This window comes from Pseudoliparis swirei, chromosome 10 (genome assembly GCF_029220125.1).
Source record: "Pseudoliparis swirei isolate HS2019 ecotype Mariana Trench chromosome 10, NWPU_hadal_v1, whole genome shotgun sequence".
Lineage (NCBI taxonomy): Eukaryota > Metazoa > Chordata > Actinopteri > Perciformes > Liparidae > Pseudoliparis > Pseudoliparis swirei.
In genome coordinates this window covers 14,349,396-14,373,435 of record NC_079397.1, presented here as the reverse complement: position 1 = coordinate 14,373,435, position 24,040 = coordinate 14,349,396, and the positions used below count along the sequence as shown (strand labels likewise).

Here is a 24,040-nt window from a genome sequence, read left to right as displayed (position 1 = left end):
CATTGAAATGCAAGAGCAAGACATTTAAGTTACACATTTTTTAAGAAGCCAGAATTGGGAATATACTCGATGCAAATCCCCGCCCTGGTTTTATGCCACCGACTCCACGCGCGCCTGAAGATGAAGTCAGCGCGTCTTTGGAGTGGCTTCAGGATGGTTCTTGGCAAGCAGATCAACAAGAGCGTGGAGAAGGAGCAAAGAAGTAAAGGGCCAGAAGGATGAGGTAGACCACCACGAGAGCAGTGCCTGCAAACAAAACAGTCGATTACAATCTTCATTTTAATCTTTACTATTGTTAGGTTGTAATAGTTTATTTTTTATTTATCTTTTTAATTAATATTAAATTAATAATATATTAAAAAATATAGAAATATGATAATATTATTAATATTATATATATATTTATTAATTTATTATAGTATGTAATGTTTAATTATGCAAAAAATGTAAAGAAGTAATGTATGTTGCATGAGAGTTTGTATTTATTATATATTATTATAGGTTGGATTGCCTTGTTGTGAACAAATCACAATAACAAGAATGTTGAAAGGTTTAATTGTGACACAACAGATAACAACAACATATTGTGAAAATACTGTTTTTTTGACTCTGACCGGTGACGTTTTTGACGCCGTTTTTTGATCGGAAAAATAAAAATTAGAGAAAGAGGGGCTCTTCCACATTCAGGTATTCTTCCTGAAGAGGAGGCGGAGGAGCCGATGAAGACCACGATCGTGAGGCCTTGAATGTTTGTTTTACCCTTCCTGCCATTAAATGTTGATAACTTAAAACTAGAAACCAGACTCGCTCACTCATTGCGTATCGAATGTAGAAATATCTGCATTCTGACCTACCCTGAAAGTAGTCACATTTCCCATCCATGAAGATGTAATTGACCAGAATGACACTGAAGATGCTGGCCCAGAGATGAATGTCACTGAACACGAGCACAAACCCAACATCCTGGGGGTAAAAAAAAAAAAAAAAAAAGTCTGGAATTGAAATGACTGCATTCCATAAAAATAAATGCATTGTTAAACTTGTGAACTGCACTCACATAGAAGGCGTTGAAGAGGACGAGCAGTGGGATCTGAATCATGCAGACCTGTACAGCAATGCAACTGCCCACTTCAAGGCTGTGGCCAAAAGCAATGTTCAAGTTGAAAAGGTTATTTTAGTTGAACGGCTGAATCGACATAGGTATCAAGTTATGGACAAACATTGGGTATGAAGTGGAATGTTTAAACAATGGGAAAATTATTAATATATCAGTAAAACTATAAATTAGACATTGAACTATTATACGTTTTGTCATGTGTGCATCGATTACATATCTCATGGTAAATATTGCCAGATTGCACTCAAGAAAAGTGGAAGATTCAGGAGATATATAAACAGCAGTGAACCTCAGGCTGATGTTGTTCTGCAGGGCAAATTGGATCCCATTGACAATCTCAGGCAGCTCTGGCACCATGGCCAACACTGTGACACCAATGAAGTACTGCAGAGGGGGGAATGAAGTACAACACACACACACACTGAGGTACACTATCCATTGTCCTTCACTCGAAACATCAGTTAACATCAGGCTCCCTACACATCTTCCCAACTCTTAGATTTGGCTCCTCCAAAGAGGTGTATTGCAGTGTGTAATCTCCAACTGGAATTAAAGCTTTTGCATTCTCTTCTAAGAACCAAGTATATAATACTGTATATACTTTTACCACACTATGCACAGTGTGTTTTTTGTACAGTTTTAAAAAATATATATTTTTCAGATTTCTATTATTATTACTGTTTCTATTATTATCTTGAAGGTTATTTTTGTTATGTTTTGATTTATTTATTTGTGGCGTGTTATTCACACAAACATACACAAAAAACAAGATGAAAATCGGTGGTGGGATGGGATGATTTTATCGGGGGGGGACCATTTGATTTTTTTGATCAATCGGGTCAAAGGGTCAAGTCATCAAAAGGTCAAAATCTTATTTTTACCATAGCACGTCAATCTCTCAATCAATGTCATGCAACTAATGCCAAAATGTTTCATATTCAAATCCCCAATCTTGTGACATGCGAAGGTATGCGCTCTACTGAGTGCCCGTTCTAGTTATTATAGTGCGTTTGTTTTGTATCTCTGCTGACTCAGAGCCCTGCAAATATAATTCCGATGTGTCCGACCTTGAACCTTGAACCAAGTAAACGTGGAATGCAAGCAACACTTTGCCTTCCTCTAAAAAGAATAAACTCCTTTGAATACCTGGGAGATGTAGGAATGCGTCAGGATGGGCTCTATGTTCCGCGTGGTGAGGTCAGCGCAGCAGGCCATCAATATGGTGGCAGCGATCAGCACACCGAGAGCCCTCCAGCGGGACCAGTGGACGACGTGATGACCTGCTGGTTGAATACACACGGTCAGCTTACCGACATCAAACACTTCGGACTTACCTCGCTGCTGCAGGACGTTTCTCCTCCTCCCGTGTTTAGGTTCTTCCCCCTCACGTGCTTCAGGGTGTCGTGTCATGTACCTCACCGCAGGGGACACACACGCTCCTTACATGCACACGTCTAGCAGGCAGGAAGCATCGGCGCGTCGCCATTCCCATGCTCCTCCACCCGAGAGATTAAAGAACACTGCATGCACACCACAGACACACCCGTCGTGCCGGCCCCACAGGCCCCAAGGTGACCTCACCTGTGGGCTGGGAGTTGCTGAAACCCTCGCGTGCGTACTGACCACTGTGCGCGTGGCCCCCTTGACCATCGCTGATATGGATGTCATAGATGTGGGAGTGGGTTTTCAGTGTGAAGATGAGGCCGATCAGGTATGCGGCAGGCAGCAGCACAGAGATGGTGTACACCAGGGGCCTGAAGACATTGGGGGTATTTGATAGTTAGAACACAATCGAGGTGATGACTTTGAAACTTAAATTACCGCCTTGTGTTTGTCCAAACGGCAAGGTTTTATTCGACAGGACATGTGTGAAATTGTCATACGGATTCATCAGTTATGAACATAAACATGTTTTGTGAAGTCAAAGTGAAACTTTGACCGCCAAATTCGATTCAGTTCCTCCTCGAGTCCCAATTCCCGAGACATCGCGTGATCACGAGAATGGAACGGACAACCTGAAAACATAATCACGCTGCAAAGTAAATATGCATGTAGCAGCTGGACTTACTGGATGTGGGACGGGGTCAATTGTGGGATAGCTTGACTCTGTAAAAACAAAAACAGGTCAAGCTTAAAAATAAGTTCATTATGAAAACCTTTTAGACTGATCAAACTGTGGAGAACCATACATATTCAATTCTAAATGGTAGAAGTGAGTCAAAAAATGTGTTATTCAAACACTGCAAACATCAATCACACAGCTTGTATTTATATTTAGATATTTATCCCTGCACTTCTCGCACTCTCCACTTCTTCTTGCACTACTGTATATAGCCATTCTGCCTTGTATATACTTTCTTAAGTCACTTTCTTCAACTTCTTAGACCGTTGCACTGTTTGTTTTGTACTGCACTGTTTTGTTTTTGTTTTGTATTGTATATTTGGTGTAAGCACACCGTAGTCACTTTACCAAGCCAAATTCCTTGTTTGTGCAAAATTACTTGGCCAATAAAACCTGATCCTGATCCTGAGCTTGCTGCCGTCATCATTTCCAAATGCAGGGACAGTGGACAGACTCAAACTCACCGTGTCGTAGTGACAGTCTCTGCAGACGAAGGGCGCGCTGCCATTGGCGTTGGTGCAGCTTTCACACACCAGACTACCGAAGGCCTTTGAGAAGATGGTGGGAGCGAATACACCTCGGGGCAAAATTACAACACGGCGGCTAAGTTTTATGACTCCGTTAGTGGAGGACAAACCGTGAAAAAAGGAAAAGGAGGAGTTACACGTGTGCCTCGCATACCTCCGACGGATATGAAGAGCAAAGCTGAGCTCACTCCAGCCGACCGACTGTTGAATCGTTGCTCCCTGTGTTTAATGCCCCCAATGATCATACAGATGCCCTGTGCAGGTGACAAACAGATCAGAGGAGCACAGTGCTGCACGTTAGCCGAGATGTACGCGGGATTATTCGTGTCCTTCTCGGGCACTCACGGGTACAAACAGGATACACCCGAGCAAGGTCCCCGTGAGCGCCGCTTTCACGATCTCCTCGTAACATTTGGTGCCGGCGCGGTGTCCGTGCAGCAGCGCCGTGATGTAGAAGGTCATCTCGGAGATGGAACCAAAGGTCGCGTTGACCACTGCTCCCACTGCGAAGTTACTCTGTGCAGAAATGCTGCAAAGAAAAGGCGGGACCCAATAAACCACTATGTGCTTTCTCATTTCAATCACATTTATCTACTGGCCAGACAACAAAAAACACCGTACCTGGCTATCCCCATGCCAATATAGTAGGATAGAGGGATGATGGAAGTGATGGCCATGGCAAACTTGGTCTCTGCGGTGCAGAGGTTGTGGTCACGGTCAGTGTAGCCAAAAATGAGAGTGCTAAATACCAGTGGAAGCAGGTCTGCAGGGAGCGTCGACTTAAGGAGAACAAATGGACAGACAGCAGACAGACCTGTATTGTATTTACCACACACACACCAGAATAATACATTATGAGAGTGCACAGAAGTCAAGTATTTTTGAAATCAATCTTATGGTACCGCAGCCTGTGACATTGTTTTTAAATAGAGCTCGAACAGACAACCCAAAAAGGATACTGAGAGCGAAAATGTGGATTCCCTGGACGGTGTATTTGTAATAATACGCATTGAAAGCATGAGAACAGCACAAGATGACTCTGGTCTCACACCCAAATGTCTGCAAAAGAGAACAGAAAACACTCGCGTGACCAATTGATTCATGAGATGTGACAATGTCAATTAACGGGTGAGGTCTAAAGGGCCAGTTTACACAAATAATATGTCAAAAATTAAATAAAAAATGTACTCTGATGATATCAGCAACATGTCTTTGCATGAACAACATCCTGGTTGCTCTGGATTATATATATATATATATATATATATATAATTTGGTGGAAAAAAAAGGTCATAGTAGATACACGGGGAGCAATCAGTTAGATGTTGCCATAGCTAATAAGGCGGCTATAAAAACCTTGCAGTTCATGTTTTGCAAAGCTTGACAGCGAAGGAAGGAAATGATTGCACACATTCCTTGCTTTGATATCTCACCAAAAGAGAGATATATGCAGTCTGTGTGATACTTCCAGCACCTTAGTTCAGACTAAGCAAAGTAGAGCACGTGTCATCTTGCGTGGTTCTCGACTAACCGCCGACATTTCATTTCAAATTAACGCGTACCTTTTCCAGTCTGTGAATCTGAATGTCCTCCGGCTCCATGAGGAGGATGATGCTCAGTGTGCGTGCGTTCATCTTGGCTACAGGTATGGAGAAGACCGGCAGCCAGGAGAGCACACAGGCCAGGGAGTGCACCACGGCCAGGACAGGGAAGCCCAGCAGCAGCCAGACATAAGTGCTGACGCGACACTGCAGAGAGGCACGAAGAATTTAAATAATTCACAATGCAGAGATATATTATTATACCTTTAATGCATCGCGGGATTAAAGAGTCGGACTTTCTGACCCAGTGCCTTGAAGTTTTTCGAGCTGGTGTTTCTGGGACCGGGATCAGAACAGCAGGGAGCGGGGAAGACATCAGAAGAGGCGCAGAGTCCTTTTCACGACTGTTTTCACTGTCTTCAGGAATGACCTCAAACTTTGGAGGCTTTGCAACAGGTCTATTCACGACATCACACGCCTGAAAAGAGCACAGAAGACCACAACACATGTGTTTGTCTCTTTTGTGACACTTAAAATAACGGAATATTATTATACTATATTCAAAAATACCTTCTCTATCAACTTCCCAAATGGCCAAATAAAGTAACACGCCATCTTGAAACAAAGTTTGCCTGGAAAAAGCATCAGCAACAAAAAACATATATATATATACATATACACACATATATATATATTTATAAACATATATATAAATATACACACACAGTATATATATATATATATATACACACACACACGCATATATATTTATAAACATATATATACACACACACATGTATATATACATATATATACACACACATATATATATACACGTATATATTATATACACACACATATATATTTATAAACATATATACACACACACACATATATATATATATACACATATATATATATATACACACACAGACATATATATATTTAAGAGGACACTACAATACTCTAAAGGGATGCAGCTGGTTTATAGGATACATACCATAAGGGGCACCGACAATCGTTAGAAACATTACAGGACAAATGAGGAAGTAGATTAAAGATATCCACCATCCAAATATAATGACATAAACTATGTTCCCAAAGGTTGCCACTGAGCCTGGAGAAGAGGAGAGATCACAAACGCAGGTTATTGCTTTACCGAAACAACCCAATATCTTCCTGAATGTGCAAAAATTGAAAATTACAAAAATGGAAATGGGACCTTCTTGAGGTTTAACATAGCTCAGATCAGAGTGGAGCTCTTTGATGATGTCTGATTGGTCTTCAATGGGCTTCTCCGTTACGTGGCCCTTCCACTTCCTGAAGCCAAACTGAAAATAAAGGTATTAAAATGATGTCACACAAGACAAGAAATGTGAAAACAGTCTAGTATTGTTAAAACATGTGTCAGATTCAAGCTGAGTTAAACTCCACATGAGCGGGCTCCCCCCTGCAGAGGAGACTGAGTGATTCGGTGTTTAGAGTGACGGTGTCATGTCCCACCTTGTAGTTGTTGGCCTCCCTGTGCGCCTCCACCTCATTCTCGGCCCTGATTGTCGTCTTCGTGGTGCCTTCGTGCCAAGCGTCCTCTCCGTAGTAAGAGGTAGTCGATTGGGAGGCGCCGAGTCCTCCTGCGGCGGATCACAGCTGTGAGAAAACTCATCCACGTGGCAAGATGGGAATGTGTCCCTCAACTGTGCTTCCCCCCCCCCCCAATTCTTCAACGAACCACTCGCCTCCGTGGACGGTGAGGAAACATTTCGGTGTGTAGTGGTAGAATTGGTGCGCCGAAGCATCCGGCGAGGGCGTCTCCGCCGCGCCGAGCTCCGGGTGGTGGGGGCCAACGCAGAGCAAATCAGTCGGGCACCTGCGCCGTGGGAACCGGTGATGATGTTCAGGCTCCATCGAGATCTCTGAATGAGGAAATATTATGGAGAAGAAGGAGAAAAAAGGAGGCATAGCACATCAAGCAATATTTCTTTTTAACAACTTGATTCTTTTTGCAAATTCCGCAGAGAAACAATGCCGACCGGGGAGATGGCGCATTGAAATTATACATCTACACACAAAGTCTCCTCCATTGAATTAGAGGTGTAGAGCGTGATTGATATCCAGGACCAACACCTTCCATCCATGGACATGTGTGTGACTAACAAAAAACTCCTGAGAGTCATGCAGTGTCCCCGTCTTCCCCGACGCTGTCAACTGCTGACTGCCAGGACGAATCACATTATAGACGCATTGCAACATACACACACACACATTAGATAAATATATATAGACACACAAACATTATATAAATATATATGCATATATGAAAACCCCATTGACAGTGCTATGCTTTGTCATTTAAATAGAAGCACTCCCGTTGTACTGTAAATAATATGTCTGATAAAAGACATGAGACATTAAGTTGAAGGTCATGATTTTAAAAAGGTGCAACGAGCACATTTTGGAAGCAACTGAAATGCTTCAGACTCAGAAATAACATTTCACTTTACATTAAACTGAAATCTTTTATTTATTTATGGGTGTCTCTTTTAACCCTCCTGTTATCTTCAGATGTACTAACATCTTTTAAAATTAAATTAAAACCTCCAGAAAATTATTAGAATTAATATTGTTTCCCAAGTTTAAGTGTCAGGTACTTTGTGTTTGTTTGTCGACTACCTAAACAGCCTTTTAAATAAATAAAAAAGTTGATATTTCTTATATGTTTTACACAGTGAAAAACAGCCTGGGGTCAAATTGACCCCAAAGAACACCGATGCGTACAAGTTGTGTTCAGGACATTGAAAACATATCATCATGTGAATGTTATGTTTTCCCAGTTGTCCCCAATAAATTAGGAAAAGTCCTCAAATATGAAGCAAAACACATTATGTCAATAACTTTTTTTAGAGACATTAAATATTGAATGGGGTCAAATTTACCCCAAAGGTAATAGGAGGGTTTAAAAAAAACACAAGGCATTATAGACGACAGGAAACAACCCATGCCTCTGACTTCGGACATAATCTCGACCGGTCTGAAAATAATAACAAAAATGTGAAGAAAATAAAAGATAAAAGTAGTTCTGCACCAAAAGCAAGCCCAACGTGTAAAACTTCGCGATGCCTTCACTTCTTCTCGGAATAAAGAGGGATTCCGACAGAGAGCCCCGCAGGAAGTCCTCCGCGCGTCTATCTTTGGAAGCACAGGTGCCTCTGATGAACAAGTCGACAAGCTGCAGGTGGCGAGAGCGGGAGACTCGGTTCGGTCTCACCTGAGTCCGCCGCGGATCTCCTGCGCAGGTTCTCCACATCAGCCGGCATCGACGGCGACTTTTTGTGGGACATATTTTGGTCCATCCCAAGAGTCGCTCCTCTATCAGCTCCCGCCCCACCCCCACACCACTTTATGAAGTCTGCCGCGCCGCCACTGGCTGCGGCTCGCGCGGGTCCGAGCCGCAGGGGGGCGGGGCTGAGGGGCGTCTCGCGCTTTCTTAACCCTCCTGTTACCTTTAGGGTCAATTTGACCCCATTCAATGTTTAACGTCGGTGTTCTTTGGGGTCAATTTGATCCCAGACTGTTTTGCACTGTGTCAAACATACAGGACTGTCTCAGAAAATTAGAATATTGTGATGAAGTTCTTTATTTTCTGTAATGCAATTCAAAAAACAAAAATGTCATGCATTCTGGATTCATTACAAATCAACTGAAATATTGCAAGCCTTTTATTCTTTTAATATTGCTGATTATGGCTTACAGCTTAAGAAAACTCAAATATCCTATCTCTAAATATTAGAATATCATGAAAAAGTATACTAGTAGGGTATTAAACAAATCACTTGAATTGTCTAATTAACTCGAAACACCTGCAAGGGTTTCCTGAGCCTTGACAAACACTCAGCTGTTATAAATCTTTTTTTTTACTTGGTCTGAGGAAATATTAAAATTTTATGAGATAGGATTTTAGAGTTTTCTTAAGCTGTAAGCCATAATCAGCAATATTAAAAGAATAAAAGGCTTGCAATATTTCAGTTGATTTGTAATGAATCCAGAATGCATGACATTTTTGTTTTTTTAATAGCATTACAGAAAATAAAGAACTTTATCACAATATTCTAATTTTCTGAGACAGTCCTGTATAAGAAATATCAACTTTTTTATATATTTAAAGGGCTATTTAGGTAGTCAACAAACAAACAGAAAGTACCTCACACTTAAACTTGGGAAACAATATTAATTCAAATAATTTTCTGTATGTTTTAATTGCTGGGGTCAAATTGACCCCGAGGGTAAAATATGTTAGTAAATGTTAGGTCTGCTCGGCCTGTATGGAGGACTTAAAATGTCTTAAGTATAGATAAATAAATAAATGCATTTATAAATACAAGAATAAATGCTTAAATGCTGAAATGCATGTATACATAAATAAATAAATACAGGAATAAATAAATGCTTAAATACATGTATAAATAAATACATTTAGAAATAAATACATAAATACAGGAATGATGAATAAATATAAGTTATAACTCAACAGGACATCATTAAATAAATATATTTCTACATTTGTATTTCTTCATTTATTTATGTAACATTTATGTGTCCTTGTATGCAAATGAGCTGGGGCGGTCCGAACCTCATTGTTAAACAGGATTATTTATTTATTCCTATATTTATTCATGCATTTATTTATACTTAAGATATTTTAAGTCCTCCATAGGCCTGCATGTGCGCTCTTTCCATCTTCCTCACCGTGGATATTTTTATATTTTTTAAATCTTTCGTCCGCAGAACGTTGCTTTTTAGACGAAAACACAAGGTTTTATAAGGTAACATTATTATATTCTGATAAAATGAGAAGTTTTTACTTCATGTTATCCAAGTTGCAAGAGTGAGGATGTCATCAAGAGGGAAACATAAAGGTGATGGCAAAACAGGAAAGGCACAAAGTGTAGGGTTCCTTTTATTTACATATAAAAACAAAAAGTACAGCTGCACAAAGTGACAGTAAACTTATTTTGACACAGTTGGGAGACTAAACACAGAAAGCAACTCAAAGCCGAAATCTTTTTGACAGCGTACAAAAACCGAAATGATTACTTTTAGGGCATACAAAGTAAAACCATAATCTTCATTTAGCCTCTTAATAATCTTTGAATTTAAACCCTTTGGGTGGATATCAGCTATTCTTTATTTTGCTACCCAACTCCCTATATTGTTGAATTTATAGCACTGTGGTAACTACTTTTAACATAAATATTCTCCATCATGCACATCTCACATGAATATCTAGAACACTTTCATTACAGAAACTGCTCAGCGTTGGGTAAGAATTACTTCAGCATCATTTATCCATATTGAGTGTAAAATGACAATACTACGTGACATTTTGGTTACAGCACAAGTACAGTGACAACTTTTTATAGCATCGTTGACTCTTCCCTTTTTTTTTAAATCATATCAGCAGAGAAATCAAGTGATCCAATATATAAATATGTACAAATAATACCCTTATTGGGAAATCTATGAACAACCTATATACATAACACATATTTAGAAAGAGACTGTAAAATAGTAGCATTTTAAGTAAAAAAGTGACTTCTAAGCCCACTGCGGTCTATAATACGTCAAACAAAAGATTTTGAAATGGATGAAGAAAGGAAAATACATATGAAGCCCAGTTTATATTGAATATGTACAACAGATTAACAAAAGTAGACATGCTGCAGTAAAAAATAACACTTTCAAGGAGAACTCATTGAGAAAAAGATAGCCACAGCATTGATTTCAATATTTCTTTTTTCTCACGGCAAAATGAAACAAGCTATATTTGTTGGTTTATTGCACCAGGCAACCGAGCATATGCAAATTGTACCTCTAGTTAGCTGTACATAAACATAGTAATGAATGGCTAAATAGTGGTGGGAAGAGAGCAATGGAGTCTAAAAAACATTAAATATAACACCAAAGAAGACCTGGGTTCAAAAGTATTTGCAAGTAGCCCGTAGCATTTTGTAAATCTGTGTGGTCTTCTGTAAGAGTTTGTGTTCACAGCCGTGGGGCAGTAAGAATTTCAAAGAGTAACAATGAAATGGACTTTTAAAAGGTTCCATCGGCTGCCTTCATCTTTAAATGTCCTTAATGGTAATAACATTTTTTTTTTAAAGTCGACGGTGTCAAATAAAAATTCCTCGTGAATACACAGTGGGTTCTGTTTCAAGCCATATAAAGTGTAGCTGCCTTTTGTCTCGTCATTATGGAGTTGCCTTTGAAATTTGATTGGACACAAATAAGGTTTAAAAAAAATATTCTTTCATTAATTTATTCACAACATATTTCTCGCCTTTATCCTTGTTTTTTCACAAAAACATATACAAAACTGAGCGGCTTAGTTCCATCTGGAACGCTGGGGAGGTGGAATTAGATGCAATTCAGTTCGTTTTTTTAAAAGTATCCAGCACTTCTTGTCGCTTACTGTCTGTGTACCGCAGAGCAATACACCGGAGCTGTGCTCTTAGAAGTCAGAGTCGGCATCCATGAGCTCCGCCTCCATTAAATTGGTCCTGGAGTGAATGGGTCCGTAGCCGGCCCTTCGTCCTGCCGGTACCCGAGCCACGTGGGCCAACCGCTCCGACAGCCCGCCGGTGAGATCCGTCTCCCCCGGGTAGCTGGAAGGTCCGCTGGGCTGCCAGCTGGAGGCTGAAGGGAGGCAGCGTGGGCCGAGACCCAGATCCTCCGGGCGGTCGTTGAAGGTGGGTGGGTGGCTGCGGCCGTAGCTGTACCGACTGCTCTGGTAAGACGGATAGGGGAAGTTCTGCTCGCGGGACAGAGGGTGGGAGGGTTGGACCTCCGGGTAGGACCCTGGCAGGACTTCGTCCTCCAGCTTCCGCTGTTGCCTCTGCTGCTCCTGCAGATTTGCAACCAGACTGGGGTGGCACGGCAGTTTGGGCAAGCGAGGCACCGAGCTGTGACCAAACTCGCGCTGGCGGTCCGCGGCTTCCTCCACTTGACGCGCTTCCTTCTTCCTCTTCTTCTTCTTCTTTTTCCTCTTTATCATCTCCGGTGAGATCTCAGCCTCCACCATCCACAGCCTGTTCCTCTCATCTGAGGGCGGCACTGTGAGGAAAACAACAGAGTGAGTTGATGGTCAACAGCTCTCGGATAAAGAAAAAGAGCATAAGATGAACACACAGATGGAAGGGAAATGGGATTTGCAAAGCTCTGCATGTGGAAAGCAGTCGGTGTAACGGCCTCCGGCTCTCACCTGGTGTGCCGGTCGGAGTAACGGAGATGTCCTGAGGCAGGATGGCACCTCGCCTCGCCACCATCTTGGTCACATGCTGCGCCCAGGCGGACGACACGTCATTCGATGGCTCGTTTAGCTCAAAATTGATTCCAGCTATGAATGAGAGAAGACAAAACCACAAACTCTCCGTTTACAAACGGGGACGGCCGAGGACGGCTTTAACCCTCTGGAGTCTGGGCTCATTTTCTCGATTTTACAAAAAAATGTAAATTCACCTTTTAAAGGCTTTTGCATATGACACATACCCACGTGTTATACATCAAACATTCCAGAATATTCTCAGCTCTCTTTATAATGAGGCCCAATTGTCCTCAGGCACAAGTGGAAAGAGAGAATATGGCCCTAAAGCTGAAAATTGAAGTTCGATTTTTCATAAATTCTTTACATCTCTTGTGAAAACACACCTTTACTCATGTGGACGAACTGTTTTGCTGTTTGAAATTGGTTTACCAAAGGTTCAAGTTCACAAAAGCAGTGAAATATCTGAATACAATGCTAGATACATGTAAACAAATGTCTAAAACAAAATTTTGTTTCATCGTTTTCTGAGTAGAAATGATGTGGTCCGTCACACCATTCGCCAAAATGATAAGAATGGGACTGAGAAATAAGGTAAAATAAAAAATAAATATTTTTTAAAAACGGAAACAGTGAAAAACGCGGTGCTGCGGGCGTCGACTTCAACGGGTTAAACCCAACGCACACTTCATGGCTCCTCCGCGGTGCCTCTATAGCTCCGGAGTGCTCCAAGCTAAACAAGCGCGGCGGCCGCAGCAGCCACACACAGTTTACACGAGCAGAGACGTGTCTTTCTGTTCTGAGCGGCAGACATAACAGTTGTCCCTGACTGCGTCGCCTCGAAGCCACACAAAAGCGAATGGAAAACATCTTCTCCCGGCCAAACGTGAAAGGAAAATAATAAATAGCGGTTGTTGACACGAGCTCTTACGGTGCCTAACCCCAAATATATCGGCGGGATACACACATCTCGGGATAAGTGAGAAGCAATCTTTTTGTACTTTCGGTCAAGCAGCCATGAACAAAAGGGGTGAATTAATGAAGGATATGCGTACAATAACGATACTAAAGCTGCTTTCACACAAAAAGCGATGTGATTTTTTCGCACGACCGAATCCCATGAAAAGTCAACGGGCGATGCGTTTACAGCGGCGCAATTTTCGCCCCTAGTTGAAATATTACAATTTTGAGGCGGTCATCTCGCAACTCGGGCCAATCAGCTCTCGAGTTGCTGTCCCGCCGCTGTTGAATCAGAACAAGATGGACAATATCCACGTCCACATCCACGTTGTTTGAAGCCTCAAAGCTTTTAGAACCACAACTACAGTCATTTTATTGTTCTGACCACAAATCTAAATAATGAAAATAAACAGTTTAAGAACAAAAGGTTCTCCGCTCTGACTCAGCCCTATAATGATAGTAATAACAAATATACATTGTCATTATATATAATATGGTTAAAGTCATTCATGAACCAACTTCCTTTTTTGTTGCCTGAACAGTCCTCATGGACTTCTCCCTGAATCTGTTCTGTCTCTACCTGTTTGTCACGATACTCATATTATAACTTCTATACATATTACATACCTGCCATAAATATCATGATACCCGATACCAGAATTCAATACACCATACAAACAATATGGTACCATAATTACGAGACTGGTATATTTATCTATAATAGTAATAAATAAAACATCTGTATGGTTCACTTTTTACCAACTTTTTCAACACTTAACAAATGACAGTAATATGAGTATTAATACAGCCAGATATGAATGAAACTACATGGTTCCATCATAGCATTGATTATACACTATGAGGCCGTTAGTCTCTGACCAGATGATCCACAGTTCATCAGGATGAGCAGCTGGAGAGTTACACAACTTTACAGACTGAAACATTTCACTTCTGGCATCTTTTTATTTTTTAAGCCGAAGTCTCTAAAGCTGCGCCACTTCTCTCGCTGTGAGCTGCGCAGCGCAGTGTGCGCAGACAGCTCGACACGGAGCAGCGCGTGCGCTCTGATCGCTCTCTTAATGAAGTATCGATACAAAAAATATGCTAAATCACATCGTGTTTAACATACGGGTACTTTGTTAGCATCGCTACACCGTGCAGCGTGACAGGAGTAGATGTAGCGGGCTAACATTCAAGCTAACCTGAACCCCCAAACGCTGTGGACATCTGAACGCTGATTGGCCGAGACGCGACACGTCCCATCAAAGATGTTTTATTGCGAAGAGCAACACTTCACACTTTTCTCCGCGTCTCACTGCAATCTCAACGGCAGCGGGCCAGGTGACCCCAAAAAAAAACTCTTCGGATCTCCACGATTCACGTGGATGACCTATTTTGAGTTCAAAACGGTGAATTTCACCGAAAGGTGACAAGTTTGCAGGTATGACAAGAACACATATTATATATTATAATGTTATGAACACAATAACAGCGTTTAGATGTTCCGCTCTCGTAGCGCTGGAAGCGGAAGTCTTCCAGACGTAACAGTGACTTCATCGGTGAAAGTGACCGAGCTGAGTGAGCCTACGGGTGATGTCATGTATAAATATATATATTATATTAATGTCATGAACCCAAACACGAGGGCGTTAGTGTGTGGGACGTCCACAACAAGTATAAAGCAGAACTAGTGGTTAGTTATTCCGTGGTGGATGAAGGAGATGATAACGGTCTTTACGGAGACGAGACACGGAGATAAGCCCCGCCCCTCGCGGAGCGTCTCGACGCTTATGGCGTGAACACGGCGAACGGTCGAGCGAGTAAAGTCACGCGTTTTAGGCGACGCGAAAAATCGCATCGCTTTTGGTGTGAACGCACCTTTACATGTGACATGTATGGAGGACTCAAAATGACTTAAGTATAAATAAATAAATAAATGCATGAATAAATATGGGAATAAATGAATAAATGCTTAAATAATTGTATAAAGAAATAAATAAATGAAGAAATACAGAAATGTAGAAATATATTTATTTAATGATGTCCTGTTGATTTATAACTTATATTTATTCATTCCTGTATTTATTTATTTATACATTTATTTAAGCATTTATTTATTTATTTATACATTTATTTATTCATTTATACATTTATTTAAGCATTTATTTATTTATACATTTATTTAAGCATTTATTTATTTATTCCTATATTTATTCATGCATTTATATATTTATTTATTTATACTTTAAGTCATTTTGAGTCCTCCATAGACATGAGCTCCACCACAAATAATCCAAATCAGACGCCTTGCAGTTTCAGTTCTCTACCACAAGGTGGAGCTATGCAAACATCATCAGGGACAGCCTCCACTGATTCAATCCCAATCCCAGTAGAGGACAATGTAGTTTTCTGTTCTCTGTATTAAAATGTACTGAACTTATCCGAAAGTTGAGACTCAGTCGGGATGAATGATCTCCGCTGTAGAACTCACCCACTGGTCCTTCATGGGACACGGTGTGCATGCTGAAGGACAGCTCCTTTTCCGGGTCCTTGTGAAGTTCCTTCCTGAGCGCAAACGCCTTGGCGATCATCTTGCTCTTCTTGATCCTCTTGGGTTCATCGTCACTACGGCCAATAACCCTGCAATAATAAGGGAACAGAAGACAGGTTCAGAAAGAGAGACCCGATCCAGCAGCCATGTGATACTGGGCCGATATCAACACACGTTCTCTCTACGTCACATTGGGCGAGACGCTCTTAAACCCACACTGAAAACAATCATTCCAAGAAGTCGAATTACTGTTTTTTTTCTTCTTCTTCTTCGATAGCCAGAAGGAAAGTAATTCCTGGGAGTAAAATCCAAGTCACAGTGAGCCCTTGTGAGCGCTGTTACAAAACCAGGGATTAACACACACACAGACACACACTAGAGGTCTGCTACCGGTTTGGATGCATAGAGATTAGACTTTTCCCACGCTGTCATCATATCTTTAAAACCACATATGGACGTGGGCAGACATGGAGACACGATAGTAATGAAAAGGGACTGACAGAGATTAGAAAAGGCAGAAAAAGAACACTCAACACGATCTTCTGAATAAACATTTGTACAACTCTAGACACAGAAACGGTCTTTCTATTTAATGTTGCAGTTTCACTTGGTGTTCGCTTACTTGCACCAGGTCCGTTTCCAGATGAGGATGGTGGCCTTGGTCCAGACCCAGGTGCTCATGGCAATACCCGTCCCAAACATGGAGAACAGGTTGATTTTCTCCACCATCAGGCTGGGCCGGTTCTTAATGATGCATTCTGGGATCGGCTTGTTGGTCTGCGAGGCGATTGTCACGTTGGCTTCACACCTGTCGAAAAACATCGCAGGAGATTAAAAGCCAGCGGCTCGATCGCGCTTTCTACCCACGTGGCTGAGGTACGTTCACACGTCGGATCGGGAGAATAAGAAAGTCTTTGACGTGTCGGAGCGGTTTACATTTTTGAGGCGAAATTAATTCCAATCCAGCCAGTGTCAACACGGTGAGGAAATAGGGCTGCATTCACCGCTGCGGTGTGCAGCAGCAGCAGCAGCAGCAGCAGCAGACGGACAGTAAAGACTCACAGCACGTATTCTCTGAAGCTCCTCTCCCATTCCGCCTGGTTGAAGAAGTCGTAGAAGTGGCAGCCGAAGGTGATGAAAACAAAGCCGAAAGCGAGGAATCCAAAGATACCTGACGAGGAGGAACGGCACAACAAATGGAAATGTACCGTAGGATATTAGTATGTTACATGTTCAAGTAGAATTAAATGTAAAATCAAGAATCACGCTCTTTGCGCGTGCCTTTCCCCCCTCATTTCAACATTTCTGGTAACCCTTTGAAGTCGACGCCCGCAGCACCGCGTTTTTCACTGTTTCCGTTTTTCTAAATATTTATTTTTTATTTTACCTTATTTCTCAGTCCCATTCTTATCATTTTGGCGAATGGTCTGTCGGACCACATCATTTCTACTCAAAAAACGCGAAAACTAAATTTGGTTTTAGACATTTGTTTACATGTATCTAGCATTGTATTCAGATATTTCACTGCTTTTGTGAACTTGAACCTTTGGTAAACCAATTTCAAACAGCAAAACAGTTCGTCCACATGAGTAAATGTGTGTTTTCACAAGAGATGTGAAGAATTTATGAAAAATCAAACTTCAATTTTCAGCTTTAGGGACATATTTTCTCTTTCCACTTGTGCCTGAGGACAATTGTGCCTCATTATATAGAGAGCTGGGAATATTCTGGAATGTTTGATGTATAACACATGAGTATGTGTCATATGCAAAAGCCTTTAAAAGGTGAATTTACATTTTTTTGTAAAATCGAGAAAATGAGCCCAGACTCCAGAGGGTTAAGGATTAAAAATCTTCACGTGTTGTGAAGACGGACTCTTAACACATTTCATTTCTTACACCCATGACTCTCAAACTGATAAAGACCAGGATGAAGTTCGCCCTCCTTCTATCTCTCAAGTCGCCACCACCGGGGTGTGAAGTGGCACCAGATGAGGAGAACGTACCAAGCCTCAGCATCGTTTCTTTGATTTTGCTGGCAGCTTTCTCACTCAGTAGTCCCGGGTGGTTGCTCTTAATGGAAAACAAAGTCATGACGCCTAAAAGGAGAAATGAAGACAGAATCAATCAGTGTTGGTGGCTTCGGGGGATGAATTTGAGGAGCCCTTCTGGATTACGACAACGCTCGTAAGATTTGGATGGGAGAGTTCAATCTGCTCACCGAGCCACTTTACGAGAACACAATACTCACCCCGAATGAGGAAGTAGCCGCCGACGACGAGCACCAGGCCGATGGGGGCCAGCACAAACCCAGCTCGGTATCTGTAGTTCTTATAGCCGACAAAACAGATCCCGCTCACGGAGTCTCCGTCCACCTGTGGTTTTACGGGAAAATAACGTACCGTCAACCCCTTCTGCAACCTCGAGAGTGTCAGACTGTTCGAGGCGAACGGCTCCCTTCGCACCTCGGCGATAGCCAGGATGGCCACGGTGAGGACGAAGGGGATGGACCAGGCGACCATGTGGAAGTAGGAGGTCCTGCCAGACAGCGGCTGCTGCGTGGTGCCCAGGGCTTTGAAGGACGTGTGCCAGGCGTAGGTCAGCATCACAAACCAAATCACGCCCGACATCAGGGAGTAGTACACGATGATGAAGATGGTGACGCACGACAGCGTCTCTGAAGACCTGTGGGGGGGGGGGGGGGGAAAGGCACAAAAAGGATTTTTTTTTTTTTAGGAGTTGAGAACGATCTCCAGGTTTTTAAATCCGAGCGGTCGAGGACGTTCGACGTACGACGGCTCGCCGAGTCGCATGGTGTTGTCGCTCTTGCACACAATCTCGTCGCGTGCGCCATCCAGGAACTGGGCCAGCCAGCCGATACTGCCCACGAAGAAACAGGCGTTGATGTAGAAGAGAATGACTGCCGGGTAGCGGTTGGAGTTCTTCCAGTCGGCGAGAAACGTGGCCTGAAACGGAGGGAAAAGGGCGAGGAGAGCTATTACTGCGAGCTATTTTCTTTTTTAACCCTCTGGAGTCTGGGCTCATATTTTCGATTTTACAAAAAAAATTAAATTCACCTTTTAAAGGCTTTTGCATATGACACATACCCATGTGTTATACATCAAACATTCCAGAATATTCCCAGCTCTCTATATAATGAGGCCTAATTGTCCTCAGGCACAAGTGTAAAGAGAAAATATGTCCCTAAAGCTGAAAATTGAAGTTTGATTTTTCATAAATTCTTCACATCTCTTGTGAAAACACACCTTTACTCATGTGGACAAACTGTTTTGGTGTTTGAAATTGGTTTACCAAAGGTCCAAGTTCACAAAAGCAGTGAAATATCTGAATACAATGCTAGATACATGTAAACAAATGTCTAAAACCAAATTTTGTTTTATCGTTTTTTGAGTAGAAATGATGTGGTCCGTCACACCATTCACCAAAATGATAAGAATGGGACTGAGAAATAAGGTAAAACAAAAAATAAATATTTTTAAAAACGGAAACAGTGAAAAACGCGGTGCTGCGGGCGTCAACTTCAAAGGGTTAATATAGTTTGTTTCTATCTACCGGCTCTGTAGCATTCTGAGATACATTTTTTGATGAGAAGTGCGTTACGAATAAAATGCATTATTATGATAATCTCAGGAAGAGGAAGGTTTTCCCTGGAAAGAGGGAAATCTCCTTCCTAAAAAATCAAACTCTCAGAGTGACGTCGTCGTGTCTCACCAGGGTGAAGAAGGTGCAGAAGAGGGTGATGGTGCCGAAGTAAGCGATGTAGGCGTGCATGTCGTTGTGCTCCTCCTCGGTGAACAGCGGGTTGTCACACTGGATGCCGCAGCCCTCCACGTCCTTGTACCAGCTGGACTGAATGTCCGTCTTCACCAGGGGAGCTTCGCACTGGCCGGACATGTTGAACTTCAGCTTCTGCACCTCATTCTGCACACAGAGGACACAAATTCAACCTGTGTCCCGTGACCTCTGACCTGCAGTGAAAAGGGGAAACCCTCCCCACACCCCATCGGGGATCAAGTCTCACACAGAAAAGGAGAGCGAAGCGTACCAAACAGCCGATTGGGAATTTGTCACACTTGAGGAAGCTGGGCCAGCCTCTCTCCTGGTCCACGATGCTGCACGGCCGACGCGTGGCCAAACACAGGCTCTGGCTGGGCAGCTCGACCCGACCGTTCTCACACTTGGGCATGTAGATGGCACAGAGCAACGGCTGGATGACGGACCAACAGCGAGGAGCGTTCCGCAGGCCTAGGACGGGAGGAAGAAAATGTCTTCAAACATCCTGAAAACATTCAAGTTAGATGTGAGAGACGTCGGACAGGACACAGGATGGATTCATTAGACCGATGGTCATCACCTGGATAAGCATACCGAGAACTTATGACAGGGACGAGTAAATACACAGACCAATCGGTTTGATTACAAAAGACTGACCGACTGTGACCACCTTCACTCACATCGTCTAATTGAGCAACGGCAATTTAAAAAACTTGATTAGTCGATTAATAATCAGTGACTCGACTAATCAGAAAAATGGCAAAACTTGCTGATTCCAGCTGCAAGTTTTTTTTGCGACCGTCCCTTATCATACATGGTAGTTCATTACCTTCGCATTGAAAATGCGGAAGGTTATGTTTTGATCGCCGTGTATTTATTTATTTATTTGTATGCGTGTCCCTCGCATAACTCAAAAAGTATTAAACCGAATGGCATGAAATTTGGTGGGATGATTGGTTATTATCCGGGGATCATTTGGTTAGATTTTGGGATCGATCGGATCAAAGGTCAAGGTCATGAAAAGGTCAACATCTTCTTTTTACCATAGCACGGTCAATTTTTATCCAATTGGCATGCAACTAATGCCAAAGTGTTCATAATTCAATGCCCAATCTTGTGATATGCGAAGGTATGCGCTCTACTGAGTGCCCGTTCTAGTTTATTATGGTATGTCGGACAAAACGAGCAATCTGAAGACATCACATGTGGCTCTCATTTTGTCCACCAACTGATTCGTCGAGATAATATAAGCAGATTATTAGATATGGAAAATAATCAGTCGTTGCTGCGCTAATTTGAGCAGCCACAGTTTTCACAAAGACATAATTCATTTGGGAACAGTCTTGAGAAACGCTTGGAATATGAAATATGAATGCAAATGCATCTCGGAGGACTCCTGGACATCTTGCATGTGTGTCGACTAAAGTAGCACTGTTTCCAATGTTACATCCAGCATAGTAAGCATGCATTTTATCCACCACAATCGATCTACTTATTAATCATGAACACAGCTGGAGACAACAGATGAATGGATAATCTCTCTCTGCTGTCAAGGACACAGCAGCCAGAGGAAACCACAAGGAAACCGTGTAAACGAGGGGAGCCACCATTAGTAGGTGCTTATGAATGTAAAGCCGGATATCTAAAAGCCTTTTATGAGCGAGAGTGTCCTATTGTTGGCTCTCCAACACCTATGAGTGATTCCTTTTGTTGCCTTTAATGGCTTTTAACCCTTCAATTCCTGTTGAGGCTCTCTCCCCACATCCAGCCTCCACCACAGCCCATTGTCAAAACAATTAAAATTATTAGCACACAAAACAATGCGGAATACAAATGTATAGTGTACTTAATATTTGATAAATGGAGTATAGGAATTAGTTATTAAGTAGCACTTTCCCAAATAATGTAAATGATGTGAATATTCATATTCAAATTGCAACCATGACTTCCAAGCTCTTACTTAATATTTGATATATGGAGTATAGGAATTCGTTATTAAGTAGCACTTTCCCAAATAATGTAAATAATGTGAATATTGATATTCAAATTGCAACTATGACTTTCAAGCTCTTACTTAATATTTGGTATATGGAGTATAGAAATTAGTTATGAAGTAGCACTTTCCCAAAACATTTAAATAATGTGAATATTCATATTCAAATTGCAACCATGACTTCCAAGCTCTTGCTTAATATTTGATATATGGAGTATAGGAATTAGTTATTAAGTAGCACTTTCCCAAATGATGTAAATGATGTGAATATTCATAACAACATAGTGTCTGTGTACTTTTTAAGATGTTATCTCCCATGGTCCAGGGAAACGGCCTCGACAGTTACAACACATGTATTGTTGGATTTCACTTCTTCTACAATACTTCTACTCAAGCAGTGGAGATGGGTCGCGTAGTGGGGGCCATTCGTTCTCACCGGACCACATGGTCAGCTTCTCGAAAGCCTCGTCCTGGGTGAAGGAGTCCTCGGCCAGGGCCAGGGAGGTATGCGTGTAGGGCAACGAAGAGCCCAGGCATGTGTTGTACTTCAGAGCCTCGCAGGTCGACGTCTTCTTGCAGTTGTCCTCGAACACGGTCCCGTTGGGGGACAGCGCCGCGCCGCAGCCCGAGAGCCAGGCCGCCAGGACGCAGAGCACCCCGCACAATCCAACAATGGGGCTCCGAGCCTGGGAAGACATCTTGGGAGCGAGAGGTTCTCAACCGGAAAAAAGAAAAAGAAAAAACACCACCACCACAAAAAAAAGAAGACAAGAGATCACTTTGGTTTCAGGGGCTTCGCTTGTCCTGTTTCTCGGGACCCCCAAAGAGGACGTTTTTCTTCATTCGATGTCGAGTGAGCTACCAGAGTCGGCATGGCGAGGGGGGATCTGCGGGGCGCTGCAAAGTTTTCTCGCCGTCCTCCCGAACTTTTTTTATTCTGCGCTCCTCGTCCGATCCTCGCTGGAGCCTCTTAAATTCCTTCATTATCCAAAAATCCGAACAGCTTCCTCGACCCCCCCCCCCCCCCCACAAAAAAAAGAAACGGTCCTCACTTCCAGAAGAAGAAGAAGAAGAAAAACAACAACAAACGCGTCGTCTGTTCAGAAGCACGCAAAGTGTCCATTCGAGGCTTTTAGGCTGCTATGAGAAAGACATCAGGGCCGAGAAAGTTGCTCAGTCGCCCTCCCCCCACCTCCACGAAAAAAAGAAGAAAAAAACTTGCCATGAAAAAAAAAGAAGTCTGGATGTCTGTAATAGGATCTCCAGTTCAGACGCACCACCCCTTTCTCTCCTCCTCAGCCCCCCCTCCTCTTCTTCACGACGGCAGAAAAACAAGATGGTCCATTCTCCCACATTTCACACAGTGCCTGAAGTGTCTGATGAGACGTTTTTGAAGCCGTGTGCAGCTCAGTGTCTGGATGTTGTTGTTTAGTTTGTGTGTGTGTGTGTGTCTGGTATGCACATGGTGGGGGGAGAGCCCGAGCAACAAAACCTCCCATCCCCCTCTGCAAGTGGAAGAATGTGCCTTATGGCAGGCCTTCTCGTCTCAAAGACCCCCCAAAACAACACGGACCCCCATCCGACTGGTCCACTCTCATGTGAGAGGGGCTTCTGGTGGGTTGTGCTGAATCACAGAGCATCTTACACACGACATGTCACCGGTGCAAACTTCAAGAAGTTTCTCACTTTTATGATGAAGGACCCCCCCCCCCCCCCCAGATGGTCCTCAAAGCAATAAACAGTGGTCATAATACAGCAGCCAATGATGACGGGGTGGTAAAAATGCAATGTTGTCAAATCACAATTGTATTTCTGATGCTGTCATTTTTCTCGACGTGACAAGCGCCTCTTCATAATCTATGATGTGCTTCTTATCCTCAAAGAAGATTTGAGTGTAAAAACGAACTAATTAAAGACAAAGTGAAAGAGATGTGAATACACAGCAAAACACATGATGTACAAGACAATACCTGAGATTGTGTACATTTATTAAACCATTCATGTGGAGAAAAAAAATCCATAAATACTGTATTATAGTAAATACAAACATGTATGTCATATTATGGGCAATGGTCATAAAGATATCCTACATAATTAAATATTAGTGAAATAACACTGTG

At 42.3% G+C, this 24,040-nt stretch overlaps 2 protein-coding genes across 2 annotated transcripts; both read right to left on the bottom strand.

Moving 5' to 3' along the window:
• Positions 1-88: 88 nt before the first annotated feature.
• Positions 89-8,645, bottom strand: cax1 (cation/H+ exchanger protein 1). Its single transcript, XM_056425228.1, has 20 exons — positions 8,573-8,645; positions 7,044-7,220; positions 6,811-6,938; positions 6,530-6,638; positions 6,308-6,424; positions 5,878-5,939; positions 5,626-5,785; positions 5,329-5,525; positions 4,726-4,825; positions 4,388-4,529; positions 4,112-4,295; positions 3,921-4,020; positions 3,704-3,816; positions 3,186-3,223; positions 2,744-2,871; positions 2,264-2,397; positions 1,407-1,501; positions 1,058-1,136; positions 855-963; positions 89-246 (listed from the first exon to the last, which is right to left on the bottom strand). The coding sequence occupies exons 1-20, from the start codon at positions 8,643-8,645 to the stop codon at positions 173-175; spliced, it is 2,319 nt and encodes a 772-aa protein (XP_056281203.1). The 3' UTR covers positions 89-172.
• A 1,600-nt stretch (positions 8,646-10,245) lies between these two features.
• Positions 10,246-23,091, bottom strand: smo (smoothened, frizzled class receptor). The gene is made up of 12 exons (XM_056425220.1): positions 22,357-23,091; positions 20,199-20,398; positions 19,865-20,074; positions 18,926-19,098; positions 18,598-18,817; positions 18,384-18,507; positions 18,139-18,231; positions 17,196-17,304; positions 16,756-16,941; positions 16,074-16,222; positions 12,563-12,697; positions 10,246-12,414 (listed from the first exon to the last, which is right to left on the bottom strand). The coding sequence occupies exons 1-12, from the start codon at positions 22,616-22,618 to the stop codon at positions 11,813-11,815; spliced, it is 2,463 nt and encodes an 820-aa protein (XP_056281195.1). The 5' UTR covers positions 22,619-23,091; the 3' UTR covers positions 10,246-11,812.
• Between the last annotated feature and the right edge of the window lie 949 nt (positions 23,092-24,040).